The 16,579-nt window shown below is 47.0% G+C and overlaps 1 protein-coding gene across 3 annotated transcripts in view; it reads left to right on the forward strand.

Moving 5' to 3' along the window:
• Window positions 1-16,579, forward strand: part of TOX2 (TOX high mobility group box family member 2) — a 319,378-nt gene that overhangs the window by 245,047 nt on the left and 57,752 nt on the right. For all 3 annotated transcript variants that reach the window (XM_033186468.1, XM_033186466.1, XM_033186467.1), the window contains exon 3: window positions 6,679-6,924. In XM_033186468.1, the coding sequence (XP_033042359.1) occupies window positions 6,679-6,924 (246 nt within the window). The remainder of the gene's footprint in view (window positions 1-6,678; window positions 6,925-16,579) is intronic.

Below are 16,579 nucleotides of genomic sequence, written 5' to 3' on the forward strand. Positions count from 1 at the left end.
ATTGGGGAAAGCAACACTACATAGCACGGGGTGGCGGCCATTGTTCCTTATCTGAGTGAGAAGGAGAGCCCTAGAGGGTTGTGAGCACAGCTTATATTTTAGCAGGATAGTTCTGGCCCTGGGGTGAGAATGGACCTTAGCAAGGGTGGAGGCAGGGAGGCCAAGAGGCCAGGGAGGAGAGTGCTGCAGTCATCCAGGGCAAAGAGGGCAATAGCTCAAGGTGGAGCTGATGGCATTTTTGGACACATTTTGTGTAGGATGTGAAAGGAAGAGAGGGGTCAAGGATGACATCTTGGTTTCTGGCCTGAGCAACCAGAAGGATGGAGTGGCCATTAGCTGAGGTGGAGAAGACTGTGGGAGGGGTAGGTTCTCTTTTAAATGTGTTAAGTTGTTTGAGATATCAATTAACATCTAAAGGGAAGGACAAATAACAGTGGGCTATGTGAGTCTGCGTTTCAAGGGGAAGGTCTGGCCTGGAGGTAAGAACTGGAGCTCAGCAGCATACAGATGGTCCATAATGCCACAAGTCTAGATGAGAGCACCAAGGAGTGAGTATGTTTAGAGGAGGGTCTAAGATCTGAGCTCTGGGACATGTCATCATCCATAGACTAAGGAGAAGAATGGGAACCAACAAAGGACATACAGAATAAATGGCCTGTGATGTTGAAGGACCAATATCTCTGGTGTCCCAGAAGCCAAGTGAAGAAGTTTGTTCCCAGGGGGGAGGATGCACTAATTATATCAAATTCCACTGATAAGGTCAAGTCAGATGGCCAGATGAAGACTGAGCATTGACCACTGGATTTAAGAAGATGGAGGTCATCGATGACCTTCCTAAGCAGTTTTGGTGGAAGTGGGATGAAAACATGATTGGAATGGGTTTGAGAAAGAATGAGTGGAAAGGAAGAGGTAACTCTTCCCAGATTCCCTGTAAGATTTTACTAATATTTTTAACTGGGAAAGCTCTTACGACTTGGCTTCTCTTTCTGTATTTTCATGAGGATGCCAGTGGTAGAAAGAAAATTAGGCACCTTGGAATGGCCAATTTGGTAGGAAAATACTGGGTTTGGAGTCACAAGACCTGGGTCTGAATCACAACCAAGATCTAGCTATGTGACACCTCTACTCTCTAAGCTCCATGTCCCTCATCTGCAAAATGAAGATAATCACTTCTCTACAGAACACGTATGAATTAAATGGAGAATGTATATGGACATGCTGGGCTCAGTGCCTGGCATATAGTAGGTACTCAGGACAAGTTGTGTTCAGTGTCGTGCATGTAGGATTTGATTGCATTCAGAAGAGGCATGTTCATGTTTGCATGCTTAGTTATTTTTAAGTGTGCTAATTGCCTCTTTAAGTGAATTGTCATAATTGTGTGATTCCAATATTTTGATGCAGCATATGCTTATTTTTCCAAAAGGATTCTGGTCAGTTGGGCCAGTTCCAGTGGATTGAAGTTTTGTTTTTTGACTGAAAGGAATGGACTTGAGCAATCACTTAGCATTCACTGGGCATCTGCTCTGTGCCAGCACCTATTGTAAAGATGCTGAGGGACAAGGAGGGAGGTGGCGGTCAAACACATGAACAGCAGGTGGTTGAGGGGTGTATAGTATGTTGGGAAGGACAGCTGTGGTTTGAAACTAGAGCCTGGGCCATTCCCCCATTTCCTGTGCCCATTTATTGTGTTGTCATGAGTCATTGCTGTGCACTGTGCTAGGCACTGATGACAAGACAATTAAAGGACTTCCCCAAAGACACAGAATAAGTAAACAGCAGCTCACTGGCTCAGGATCCTCATTCATGAATATTCCTAGCTCATACAACACAGGTCTGAGCACCACAGGGTGATGTGTGTCTTCAGCCTGACCACTGAGATGGGCTGGGAGCCGATTTTCTTTAGGTGGCAATAAGCCACAGATGTCATATCACCCCAGAAAGTAGAGTCCCACTGCTGGCTTTCCATTTCAGAGTCACCACCTCCAGGAAGCCTTCCCAACCCCTCTGCCCATTCTAAGGCAAGACTCTACTCCTTTGATGCTCCCTATACAATCCCTTGTGTGTGTTCCCCCATAGTATCAGAGTATTCATGACCACCTGCAACCGTTTTGACTCTACTTACCTTTTGCTTGTGTCCCTGTCCCCCATATCCCAGTGTGCCACTGTTTACTTATTCTGTGTCCTTGGGGAAGTCCCAACCATCTCTGAAACTCCAGATAAGGGCAACAAGGATAGCAATAACTAACCCTGACATCGCTGACTGTGTGCTCGACATTGTCCTGAGAAACTTACATGTTACTGATTTGTTTACTCTTCATAGCAGCCCTGTAGATACATACTGTCATTACTCTCTTTCTCACACATGAGGAAACTGAGGCACAGAGAGGGTGTTTTAGTCTGTTTTGCATTGCCATAAAGGAATACTTGAGACTAGATCTTTTACAAAGAAAAGAGGTTCGATTGGCTTATGGCTGTGCAGGCTGTATCAGCATGGCACCTGCATCTGCTCAGGTGTTGATGAGGCCTCAGGAAGCTTTTCCTCTTGGCAGAAGGTGAAGGGGGGAGTGGGCATGTCACATGGCAGGAGAAAGAATGAGAGAGAGAGGGGAAGAGGTGCCAGTCTCTTTAAACAACCAGGTCTTGCGTGAATGAATAGAGCGAAAACTCGCTCATTACCACAGGGAGGATCCCAAGCCACTACTGAAGGATCTGCCCCATGACCCAAACACTTTTGGCTTAGCCCCACCTGTAACAGTGGGTAACTTTTCAACGTGAGATTTGGAGGGGACAAATATCCAAACTGTATCAGAGGGTTAGTGATTTACCCAGAGTCACACACAGGCAGTAAGTGGCAGAGCCAGTATGCAAATCCAAGCTGCCTGGCTCTTAACCACTGCACCACACTGCCTCCTGTGTGATAGGGACAGTAGTTCCCACCTCCAGGGCAGTTATGAAGCTTGAGTGAGACGCATGTTTACGGCGTCCACCGCAGGACCTGGCTGGCAATTCAACTCTGTTTTTTTTTTTTTTTTTTTTTAAGATGAGGTCTCACTCTGTCACCCAGGCTGGAGTGCAGTGGCACAATCACAGCTCGCTTCAGCCTTGACCTCCTGGGCTCAAATGATCCTCCACCTTAGTCCCTGAAGTAGCTGGGACTTCAGGTACATGGCACCACACCCAGCGAATTTTTTTTTTTTTTTTTTTTTTGGAGAGATGGGGTTTCACCATGTTGCCCAGAGTGGCCTCAAACTCCTGGGCTCAAGCAATCCTCCCATCTTGGCCTCCCAAAGTGCTGAGATTACAGGCCAACTCATTGTTTCTGAGCTCTTATTTTGTGTTCCAACTCTGTGCCAGGTTCTGACCAAGGCACTGGGGATATAGGGAGTAAAACTCACATTAAACATCAGACAAATAATCACATAAGAAGTCAGTTAGGCCAGGCGCGGTGGCTCAAGCCTGTAATCCCAGCACTTTGGGAGGCCGAGACGGGCGGATCACGAGGTCAGGAGATCGAGACCATCTTGGCTAACACGGTGAAACCCCGTCTCTACTAAAAATACAAAAAACTAGCCGGGCGAGGTGGCGGGCGCCTGTAGTCCCAGCTACTCGGGAGGCTGAGGCAGGAGAATGGCATGAACCCGGGAGGCGGAGCTTGCAGTGAGCAGAGATTGCGCCACTGCACTCCAGCCTAGGCGACAGAGCGAGACTCCGCCTCAAAAAAAAAAAAAAAAAAAAGTCAGTTAACTACTTATATGATGAGTGTCTCCAAGGAAAAATTCTGGGCAATCTTGGGTGTGTGAAATGGGGTTTTATCTACCCTGGAGTATCAGGGAAGACATTTAAACAAAACCTATTGTGGATAGATGAGTAGGAGCCACGGGAGAGAGACAACGTGTGGTGGGTGGAGCAGTCCAGCAGAGGGAACCACGTAGGGGAGAGCCCAGAGGCAGGAGAGGTCACTGTGGTTAGAGCGGTGGCGGGGCCAGGCCATGCAAGAACTTCCAGGGCTGCATCTGGGACTGTGGACTTCATCCTGAAGGTAGTGGGGAGCTCACCATTTGATGTAGGATTGACAGCGTGTGATGATCATCTTGATAGAGACCACTCTGGCCACAGAAAGAGAATAGAGCAGCCCAGAGTGACCAATGAAAAGGGCTGGTAAGAGGTGGTGGTGGCCTGGACTAGGATAGTGGCAGTGAGAGAGAAACAGATTTTAAAGATATTTTGGAGGCGTTTCATTGGATTTGAGAGATGCCGAAGGGTGACTCCCAGGTTCGTGGTTCTATGAACTGGATGGAAGGTAGTGTCACTTGATGAGATGGGGAGGACACAGGGGCACGGCCGGGGAAGGGGTATTATGATCAACAAACGAGAACATTGACTGCGCATGGAGGGGCTCAGCCCTGGAGCTCAGATGAGTGACCAAGGCTGGAGGGTAAATGCAGCACCTAGATGAGAATCGAAACCCAGACTGGTTGAGGTCCACCTGGGGAGGCAACGTAGGGCAGGAAGAGAGGGGAGTTCAGGACAGCCTGAGGAGCCCTAGCATGAGAACAGAGAAGGCGAAGGTGAAGCAGGAAGGTGGGCACGGTCGTGGCCTGTTCCCAGATGACTGCGCATCTGTGAGATCATCCCACTGCAGCTCTGCAGAGGGAGGCAATGAGCAAAGGGCCATATGGGCTCTGGGTCCCGGTGGTGGGTCCCAGGGTGGCAAGGCACTTACCCTCTCAGTCTGGTCTACCACTGTAAACGGTAGTCTAGGGCTCCTCCCCATGGAATTCAGGTGTCTTATGCTTTCTGCCATTGCCACAGGCTGTACGCACACCCAGTTATCCCCACTGCTCAGTGACTTCACCCAGCAGACACTTGGGACTGGCCACCACCAACCAGGTCCTGTGACAGGCTCAGTGACCTTCACTATTTTAACACACGCTCTTAACAAACAATACAGTGATGCTAGAAGATGTTATTTCTTACATGCTATTGTGGTTTAGGTTTCCCCCCACCTATATGTATATTTCTTGATTGATTTAAGATTTAACACTGTACGTAACAATATGTTATGTAGTTATACAGTCTGAAAGAGCTAGAAGGAAGATGTTGAATGTTCCCAACACAAATGATAAGTGTTCAAGATGCTGGATATGCCAGTTACCCTGATCTGATTGTTATGCATTATTTGTATCAAAACATCACTGTGTATCCCATAAGTATGTACCATTATTTTATGTCCATTTAAAAAATGAAAGAAAAGTGTGAAAAACATTTACCTTTATATTTACCAGTGCCTTTGATATCCTTCCTCTGTTCTGGAACATTCTCAACTATTATCTCCTCAGTTCTCCCCTGACCTGTTCTCTCACTCTTCTCCTTCCAGAATGCTGATTGAACAGGCATCCATTAGATACTCTTACTCTGCCTGCTGTGCACATAAACTCTTTTTGATATTTTTGACCCTCTATGCCGAACTCTGGATAATTTCTTCTGAGTTATCTTCCAGTTGACACATCTCTCTTCTGCTAGGTCTAATCTCTTCCAGAGTGTAGAAATGGAAGAATGACTCCTCAAGCCAGTGTAACCTTGGTACTAAAACTCCAACAAGGACAGTAAGAGACAGGAAAATTACAGGCCAGTCACACTTGTGAACCTGATACAAAAGTCCTAAACAAAACATCAGCCAACAAAAACCAACAATCTATAAAAAGAATAATACGTCATGACCAAATAGGGGTTATTCCAGGAATGCAAGATCGATCTCATTAGAAAACCAAATTACATGTTTACTACATTAACTGAATTAAAGGAGAAAGGTCATCTGAACCTGTCAGTAGATGCAGGGGGAAAGAATTTTATAAAATTGAAAAGCCATGCGCGATTTTAATAAAGCCACACACTTTGACCCACCAGGAGGTCCCTCAACTTGCTAATGAATACCTCAAAGAACCCGTGGCAAATGGCATCCTTTGTGGTGAAATATTGAGCTCTTTATGATAAGGAAAAAGGCCAGGATGTCTGCTCTCACCATTTCTATTCAGCGTTGTCCTGGAGGTTCCTGGACAGTTTGGCAAGGTGGGAAAAAAACAAGGAAGTATTGGAAGGGAAGGTGCCCAGGTGACTCCTGGTTTCTTGCTTGTGCTCCTGCGAGGATGTTTGTGCCATTTACCAAGATGAGAAAGACTGAGAAGCCCTGGGCTGAGTGTTGGGAGCACAAGAGAAAATGGCCTGCCTTCCCTGGAAAGATCACCAGGCATGGAATCAGGACACTTCAGCTCCATTCCCAACTCTTCCCCCAGCCTTGGATGGACTGCTTTCCTCCCTGGACCTGAGTCCCCATCTGTGAAATGGGTGGGCCGGAAAGATGGATCTAAGGTGGGCTGTGATGGCCAGATCTGGTGGGAAACCAGAGAGAAACAGGGGAAGCTGGTCCCCATTCTCCAGGAGGGTAGGCTTTTGTGTGCAGAGCCTTTGGTGGGAGGAAGCATCTGTTTGGGGATAGGGCAGGAGTCTGACCAAGTTAGGGCACCGTCTTGACCCTCTGCCTTGCAGAGGCGTCATCCCTTCTCTCCTTTGCTAAGGGGTTGCTATCATTATTGTCATTGCTGTTATTGATGTTGTCGGGTATGTTCTGTGGTTGTTTAAGGCACTGACCCCCACCAACATGTCTTTTTGATGTTTTAGACCTTCAACAGCCAGAGCGAGAACAACGAAGACTATGAGATCCCCCCAATAACACCTCCCAATCTCCCTGAGCCATCCCTCCTGCACCTGGGGGACCACGAAGCCAGCTACCACTCGCTGTGCCACGGCCTCACCCCCAACGGTCTGCTCCCTGCCTACTCCTATCAGGCCATGGACCTCCCAGCTATCATGGTGTCCAACATGCTAGCACAGGACAGCCACCTGCTGTCGGGCCAGCTGCCCACGGTGAGTCCCTGTCACCTGCTGCAGTTCCTGCTGATGACAGCAGGGAGGGGGTTGAGAGGGAAGCAGAAGAATGTTGATGCTTTGATAAGAACCCTCTACTCATGGGCAGGGTCTGGGTTCAGCAGGTTGCTTGTGTGGGAGTCTGTGGGACACGGCGGGTGGGCATGGAGAGAAATCTAATGTCAGCACGCTCCTTCCTTCTGGAGCTCTGGGTACAATATCTCGGTATTGATTTGCATTATTTATTAATAGGATAATCTCATTTTTATTTTTTAACAGTTTTATTGAGGTATAATTTATATTCCATACAATTCACCCATTTAAAGTATACTACTTAATGGCTTTTCGTATATTCACAGAGTTGTGTGACCATTAACACAATTGATTTTAGAACATTTCATCACCCCATAAAGAAACACTAGCTAGGCACAGTGATGTGTACCTATGATCTCAGCTACTTGGGAGGCTGTGTGGGAGGATCACTTGAGCCCAGGAGTTCTGGGCTGTAGTGCACTATGCAAATCAGTTGGCTGCACTAGCTTTGGCATCAATATGGTGACCTCCTGGGAGTGGGGGACCACCAGGTTGCCTAAGGAGGGGTAAACTGGCCAAGATCGGAAACAGAGCAGGTCAAAACTCCCCTGCTAACCAGTAGTGGGATCGTGCCTGTAAAAAGGCATGGCACTCTGGGCAACATGGCAAGACCCTGTCACAAAAAGAAAAGAAAAATGTTGTATTGCTAGGCACGGTGGTTCACGCCTGTAACCGCAGCAGCTTGGGATACTAAGGTAGGAGGATCGCTTGAGTCTAGGAGTTCAAGACCAGCCTTGGCAACGTAGCAAGACCCTGTCTCTACAAAACAAAATAATTAGCCAGGTGTGGTGGCATGTACCTGCAGTCCTAGCTACTTGGGAGGCTGAGGTGAGAGGATCACTCGAGCCTGGGAGTTCAGGGCCGTGGTGACAGAGTAAGACCCTTTCTCAAAAAAACAACAGGAAGAAACATCATATTTTTGGCCATCACTCCCAACCCACCCCCTGAAATCTTCAGCCCTAGGCAACCACTGATTGACTTTCTGTGTCTATAAATTTGCCTATTCTGGACATTTCATAGAAATGGAATCATATAATTTTTAAAAATTGTATCTTGCTTAAGCTGCTAGAGAAGAGGGTGATTACTGAGTTAAAGTTCATGGGATAGGTAAAAATGTAGCAGGCAGACGAAGGCAAGAAAGAAGCTTTCCCAGATTAGGGGAACAGCAGGTACAAAAGGAGGGCAGCAAGGGTGCTCGTGCCATGCTTGGGAATGGCATGTAGTTCATTCTTTTTATTGGGATAAAGAGGAAGGACCTGGAGTCAAGGAGAGAGAGAGGAGATGAAAGAGCTCAGCAGGGCCTGCATCATAAGGGTCCTGAATCCCATTCTGAGGAGGTATATATCCTTAGAATGGCTGATTTGAGGCCAGGCATGGTGGCTCACTGCTCTAATCCCAGTACTTTGGGAGACCAAGGCAGGCGGATCACTTGAGGCCAGGAGTTCAAGACCATCCTGGTCAACATGGCGAAATTCCGTCTCTACTAAAAATACAAAAATTAGCCAGGCATGGTGGCACACACCTATAATACCAGCTACTCAGAAGGTTGAGACACGAGAATTGCTTGAACCTGGGAAGTAAAGGTTGCACTGAGCCGAGATGGTGCCACCGCACTCCAGCCTGGGCCACGCAGCAAGACCCTGTGTCCAAAAAAAAAAAAAAAAAAAGTAATAATGGCTGATTTGAGCCATCAAAATCTATAGAAGAATGGTAGAGCAGTAGAGCTGTTTTTTTTTTTTTTTTTTTTTTAATACCATAGAAAAATCTCCTTAAGGGAATTCTAGTGCTTCTTCTCAACAACTGGGACTTATGTTTATTTTTGCTATTTTTCCCTTCACACTTAATATTACGTACTAGTCATGACTCTTACATTCATTTTTCTTTTCTTTTTTTTTTTTTTGAGACGGAGTCTCGATGTGTCGCCCGGGCTGGAGTGCAGTGGCCGGATCTCAGCTCACTGCAAGCTCTGCCTCCCGGGTTTACGCCATTCTCCTGCCTCAGCCTCCCGAGTAGCTGGGACTACAGGCGCCCGCCACCTCGCCCGGCTAGTTTTTTATATTTTTTAGTAGAGACAGGGTTTCACCATCTTAGCCAGGATGGTCTCGATCTCCTGACCTCATGATCCGCTTGTCTCGGCCTCCCAATGTGCTGGGATTACAGGCTTGAGCCACCGCGCCCGGCCTACATTCATTTTTAAGTGACAGGGACCAAACTCAAACTTATGCAAAAGAATCTGAAATATCCAGGGAGTGGATACAGGGTTTCAGGCATGGTTCAATCCAGGAACCCCACCAGTGTCACAAGGCCCATTTGCACACAACAGGCTTGATGGCTGCTGGCAGCCAGCATCTTCCCTGACATCTCTGGCAGAGAGGACCGTGACAGTATCGCTGGACAGAACACTATGTCTAGGAGGAAGCTGTTCACTATTTTGTCGTCTTGAGTCACACACGCACCTGTGGCACAGGAGGAGGGCTGCTTAGTTGATTTTCCTAGCAGAATCTCATGGTTTGGGGTGGCTTGTGTCTACCTCTGATATGACTCTTCAGAAGCCACAGTCAAATCTGTGGCCCAATTCTAGCAGACCCCTGGGACCTTAGGACGTGGCTTCGTAGTCAAACGATCTCAACTGTATTTTGTTCACTCTTCTTTTATTACCGCCAAACTTCCTTGTTTAAAAAAGCTGGTGTCCTCTGTGTAATATTGTAAGGCATGTCACATTTTTTTTTTGTTTTGTTTTTGAAGCTAGGTGAGAAATAAAAGGAGACAAGGAAGGGAAGGAGGATGGGAGGAAACGAACTCGAGATCCACATTTTACAGTGTTTGGTTCTCGAAAGAGTTCAATGAAAATGGATGCTCCTTTCTCCAGAAATTTTTTCCTGGTGGGTCCATCAATAATGCAAGTCCTCAGCTTCCTCTTCTCTCTCTCAAACCTAGCGATTCAGACTTACACCGCCATGTCTGGAATGGTTTTAACCCATTTATGCCTGAGGTTGCAATTTTTCGAATTTTTGCATTCAGACCTTGGCAATGAACTTGAGCAGTAGGATATAAATAATTCCCAGATGCTTAGCATTTCAATAATGGAACACTAGGCATAAATGGGTTTCTAGTTCGTTAGAATGTTTGTACCTTGCTTGCTTACTGGGCTCATTTTCTAGCAGGAACCTCACTGCTCAGGACCATCCCTGTTTGGGATTTATGGTGATACAAGCGAGAGCAGGGCCAGGTGGGCACCTTGTCATCTGCTAGCAGGGATGTGGTGCAGGGGTGAGCATGGCTACAGTTTGGGGCCACTGTGTCGCTGCCTTTGGTACTGGGGTGAATGGAGGCAGTGTGGGGTGGGTGGTTGATCCCAGACACCCGAGTTAGATCCTGGCTTCACCTTTGAAGCCTCAGTTCCCTTGTCTTGGAATCATAATCGTACCCACCTGAAGACTGTGATGAAGTGTATCAGAGATAATGTATGTAAAGTCTTAGCAAATGTCTGGCAGAGAGTAAACATTCAATGAGCATTGGCTATTGTTATTTGTAGTAAAAATGAATTCCCACTGTAACTAAATGGCAGTGTTTTCCCTTAAGTCTCATTTACCTAAAGGAGCAGACTGCAGACACCCACAGGTACATTTATAGGGCCACCTGATTACAATAGCTCTGATAATTACAAAGCATGTTATCTTTTTATCAAAGATGACCCCCTAATCTCCCCTCCTAGGAAATGCTTTTGTTGGGCTCTGTCCAAATAGGCACTCGCAGTCGCTTCCCAGATTTTCTTTAAAACTAGCTCATGTTTAAGAGGCTTCACAAATTCAGATAGCCTTAATTCTTCCATTAGTCAGACTTTGCAAGGGTTCACTGAATTTTATATTCCCTCTTTATGTCATGAAAGATAAGCCAAACTCTATTACCCAGGGGAGGGCAGCCGGACCAACTGGGAAAACCAGATAAGAAGATGTACATGCATTGGGACTGTCTGGTGAAGAGAGACAAGGGGCTCTTCAAGACGAAGTTTTTAAATTCATCTGACCCACAGGACAATGGGGCGTGGCTTTATGTGCGTGGGCATACGCGCTACGTGGGTGACGCTGGAATTGGTGTTAACACCTGCTGGGTGTCAAGCACCGTGCAGAGGGCTTTCAAATGTTTTCTTGCATAATCCCCCCAAGAAGCAAACCGAGGGATCGTGATAATACTATCATGAAGGGATGGAGACCCCAAGGTGGCAGGTGATTATATTAGTGTGCCATGGCTGCTCTAAGAGATTTCCACCAACTTGGGGGCTTAAAAAAACACATTTACTCTGTCACACCTCTAGAAGTCCAGAAGCAGTCTCCTTGGGCTGAAATCACAGTGTCAGAAGGAACTCACTTTCCCCAGAGGCTGTTGGGGGAGAACCCAGCCTTGCTTCTCCTCTGGCTCCTGGGGGTTGCTGGTCTTCCCTGGCTCGTGGCTGCATCATTCTGATCTCTGCCTCTGTCTTCACATTGCCTTCCCTCTGTCAGCAAAACTGCCTTTGCCCCTCTTCTAAGGACATTTGTGACGGCATTTAGGGCATTTGGGGATAATCTAGGATAATCTCCCATCTCAAGATCCTTAGTCACATCTACAAAGAGCCTCTTTTCTAAATACGGTACCATTTACAGGTTCCAAGGATTAGGACCTGATATCTTTGGGGGACATTTTTCAACCTACCACAGTGATCCTCAGCTGTGTGACAGCCTTCATTGAGCACCCACTAGGTACAGGCATTGTTCTAGGCTTGGGACCTACAAGATGCCCTTGAGGGACTCCTGCTGCAGATGGAGAGAAGGTGAAAAGCCGATTTCTAAACTGTGGTACATTCTCTAATAGCATCAGTGTGTGGTGCTCTGTGCCCGGAAGAGGTCCCTTAGATGTGGGGTTATCACTTCCTAGAGGAAGTGTCCCTTGATGCAGAGTAGATTCTATAAGTACTTTGTGAATGAATTACTGTCATACAGCTCCTAAACAGCAAGGTCAGAATGCAAACCCAGCTCTATCCCCTGTCATCCATCCACCTCTCAGTTTTACCAGATGACTGAGGGATGGTGCGGCTGGGCTGCAGGGTCACAGGTGGCACAGAGGATGCACTGATGGCCAGGGTGCTTCAGGCGTTGTCTGCACAGATTGAGATACACTGAGGATGTCATCCCTGGAGAGGCGGGCAAGGCCAAGGCATTTGACAGCCATCTCATAAATGCCAAAGCCCCTTTGGCTCTGATCCCAGAGGCCACCAATTCTTTCTGGTCCCCTGCCCTGGCCTGTTCAGCCTTGCATGCATGTGTGGGAGTTAGTCTTCTGCTTTAAAGGTATGGCAGCTAGCAGGAGTCATGTACAGTATTGGAATCGAACCCCTTTTACAAAATTAAATATGCTTAAGGTTTCTCCCTCCACTTGAGCATCTTAACTGATTAAACATTCATTTCCAAGACAAAAAGAGTCAATTTAGTATGAAAGATATATTTTGCCAGTTTAATTTAAAGTACTGCACCTCAGTCTGACCCTGATTTTCATAACTCAATAATTTTATCCTGTGTTGATTGTCTCATTTCAAGAGAGATATTGTATGTATAAATCAGTTTCTAAAATACCCAAAGAAACTCGAAGAGTGGAATTTATTAAGCTGCTTCTGTTAAGTCTGAAATCATTTATTTTGGAGTCATGCTTGGGAAATGTTCGAGCTTATGCTCCTGGCTTACCCAGGAGAGGAATTACCCTGGGAGATGACAGAGTTGGACGTTCCCAGACAGATTCCTGGGGAACCTGCACCTTTTGTGAGACCAGATAAACTCCTGGGAGAGCCTCGGGCAGATGGAGGCTGGACCCAACCAGAAATGAATTCTGGCAAAGCTCCCCCAACAGTAGCCATAGATTCTGGTGATCAGGGAAATGTGGGTGTTTCCTGCACCAAGCCCTGTGGGTCCCTCCTGCGCCAAGCCCTGTGGGTCCCTGGAGCTGTGTGGTCTTGCTGTGGGACTCACTTAGTGCAGGAGAGGTATGCAGGTGTCATTCATGCATTCTCCTCCCAGCTTTGACTCCTGTTTGCTTTCTTTAGGATCTTGGACAAGTTACTTCTCTCCCAGCCTCAGTTTTCGTATCTATGAAATGGGGATTGGGATTTCAGCTCTGGTGAACTCACAAATAGGAAAATGGGTATAATTGTTTTGTTAGCAGTGACGTACTAGACAAGTACCTGGATTTGAAGTTCAATAGTCCTCCCACTACCAACATCACACATACCACTGGCCTAGAGGGGCTCAAATCCTATCAAACGCAGTACTCAGTGCTGTGTTTCAGATCCTTTGTGCTCTAGGTCCCTGTCCCAAAGCATCTTGCCAGGATAGGCCCTTCATGCTGCTCACACAGGGCTAGGGGTTGTGGCCCAGGGTCCCCCACCCCAAGCGAAGGGCCTTTCCATGCTGGTGCCCTGGGCTAGGCTGTTGGGGAGGGGGCTGAGCTGTACCTTAGTTGCCACTTGACCCCCTTGCTTTAGAGATGGTTCCTGTGCCCAGAGCCTGGGGGCAGGGCTTAAAACTTGGAGTGGGGACTTGATCCTGGGGGCAGGGCCTTGGACTTAGGGACAGTGTCTGGGTATTGACTCTGAGAGGTCCTTGATAGACCTCCTAATACCTCCCCCGTTTTCTTCCTGTTCTAAACTATTCCCCTCCAATCTCCTTTCTCTCTCCTCTTCCCTGCCACTTTCCTCCTTCCCAAAGAAGGCATGGTCTATTCCTGTTAGATTCTCACAAGTTGAGACATAGGAATGCCCTCCTGAGTTGCAGGCACAAGGGAAAAAGACCCTCAACCCTTGGTCCTCTGGTCTTCTGAAACACAGGGGGCAATAGGGACCCCCTAGTCCAACCTATTCATTTCCTTACTCTTTTTTTTTTTTTTTTTTTTTTTTGAGACAGAGTCTTGCTCTGTGGCCCAGGCTGGAGCGCAGTGGCCGGATCTCAGCTCACTGCAAGCTCCGCCTCCCGGGTTTACGCCGTTCTCTTGCCTCAGCCTCCCGAGTAGCTGGGACTACAGGCGCCCGCCACCTCGCCCAGCTAGTTTTTTTTTTGTATTATTTTAGTAGAGACGGGGTTTCACCGTGTTAACCAGGATGGTCTTGATCTCCTGACCTCGTGATCCGCCCGTCTCGGCCTCCCAAAGTGCTGGGATTAGAGGCTTGAGCCACCGCGCCCGGCCTTCATTACTCTTAATACATAACATTTTTAGTTTGGTCTTGTCTTATGATTGTATCAGTTAGCTTTTGCTGTGTAACAGACTACCCCAATACCTAATGACTTAAAACAATACATTCTTATGATTTCTTGTTATTTGGCAGGTCAGCGAGGTAGTTCTTTTGATCTGGACTGATTCAGGTGATTTCTGAGGTCCAGCTTACAGCCTGCCTGCAGCTGCTTATTCTAGAATGGCCTTATTGACATTGCAGTGGTTTGACTCAGTGTCAGCTGAGACCAAAGGAGAACGATTTGGTCACTCTCATATCTCATGATGAGAGGTTTGTGTCTCAAGGCTGGGCATCGTGGCTCACCTGTCATATCAGCACTTCAGGAGGCCAAGATGGGCAGATTACTTGAGGTCAGGAGTTCAAGACCAGCCTGGCCAACATAGTAAAACCCCATCTGTACTAAAAATACAAAAATTAGCTGGGCATGGTGTCTTGCACCTGTGGTCCTAGCTACTCGGGAAGCTGAAGCAAGAGAATCACTTGAACCAGGGAAGCCAAGGTTGCAGTGAGCCAAGATCATGCCACTGTACTCCAGCCTGGGTGACAGAGTGAGACTGTCTCAAAAAAAAAAAAAAGCGGGGGGAGGGGGAAGAGAGATGTGTGTCTCTCATCATATGGTGGCCTAGTATCATTCACATGGTGATGGACACAGGGTGCCCAGGGTAGCAAGAGAGGGTACACCCCAATGTGCAGTACTTTTCAAACCTCTGCACACATCCTATTTGCCCCGACGCATTGGTCAAAGCCTGTCACATGGCAAATCCCAGAGCAAGGGCTGGAGAAATAGATCCCACCTCTTGAAGAGAGAAATGGTAGAGTCATATCGTAGAAGGGCGTGGACGCAGAGAGGCAAGAATGTGTAGCTAATTTTGTAACCTACCGTGATGACATTTTGGGTTTTCTCTGTGCATTTTTGGTTTCTTGGCATACAGTATCATCTAGTAGTCAGGTGCATAGGCTACGTGGTCAGGCCGACCTAAGTTCAAATCCCAGCTCCCCTCCTCGTTACCCCCAACGCTGTGACCCAGAGCAAGGGGTTGATCCTCCCTGAGCCTCGGTTTCTTCATCTGCAAATGGAGATATTGTTACCTGCCTCATAGGAGTTTATAAAGAGTCAGCGATCCGACGCAGGTGAAGTGTCACACATAGGCAATTGGTAAATGTAAGCTGCTCTGTTTATTACTTTATCCACTTGATTGACGGGGCTGGGGTGGCTTCAGCCTCATCTCTAAGTTTATCCAGGCTGACCTGCTGGTTACCAACTTTGTCGGAGGCTGAGGTGGCTGGGGATAGCGGGAGGGCCCCCAGCTGGGGGGACAGGCAGGGGAAGGCATATTAATTACACTAGGACCTCTGTCAGAGCTTAGAGCTGAAAAGCAACAGCGAAGTGACAGTTCCACTGCTTGCCAAGAAAGCGGGGGCCCAAGATGCAATGCTTCTTGGCATCGTGACCAAGGGAAGGATCCATCTTAGTCGAAGCAGGGGGTTACCAGGGGCACCTCCGAGTTGGGCTTGTCCAGGGTGCCATGTTTTTGTCTAACGTCCCTCTGGGGATGGAAGTCGGGGGAGCACTGATCTCCCAAACGGGTCTCTGAGGGTCCTAAACAGTGGTAACCAGAGACCCAGGGCTTCCTTTGTATTTATCAGAGTCCAGATGAAACTCCTGGCCCCTGTTTTTCAGAGGCGGTAAGCGAAAGAAATACGTCTTTTTACATTTTATAAAACTCAGAAAAATGGCTTTAAACAGCTTTTGCTCCCCTACTATAATTATTTATTTTCAAACACTCCTGCAGGGGACTGCTCCGTTTTCTTACCCTGAACTCCTTTTTCTCATAAATGAACCATCACTTCAATAAATCATTATGGAAACAGAGACTAACACCGGCTCTGAAAGGTTGAAAGATTTATGTAACACATTTATGTTTCCCATTTTCTCATTCTGGTACTCGGCTGCAAAAGCTAAGCTAATAAAAGCTGCTATTAATATTTCTTGTTGCCTAGCAACCCCAGAGCGGGAGTAATAGCTTCGGCTAGAAAAATAGATGACCGATAAGGAAAAATTCAATTCTTTTATTATCTCAGGGGGAAATGGCCTTTTACTGGAACATTATGATGTACGAGTGTGAAGTTGAACACAAAAGATTTTTTTGTATGTGTTTGTTTTTCTATTTTTAATGAACATTATTTTACCTCCACTAACTCTTTTAGGGCACTTCTCTCTTCTTTCGTAAACCCCCCATCCCATCCCTCATGCTTAATTTAGCAGCTATAGTAGTTAAGAATCTGTCAGCGTTCTTTAGTTTAAAA

This window comes from Trachypithecus francoisi, unplaced genomic scaffold (assembly GCF_009764315.1).
Source record: "Trachypithecus francoisi isolate TF-2019V2 unplaced genomic scaffold, Tfra_2.0 Lachesis_group21, whole genome shotgun sequence".
Classification (NCBI taxonomy): Eukaryota; Metazoa; Chordata; class Mammalia; order Primates; family Cercopithecidae; genus Trachypithecus; species Trachypithecus francoisi.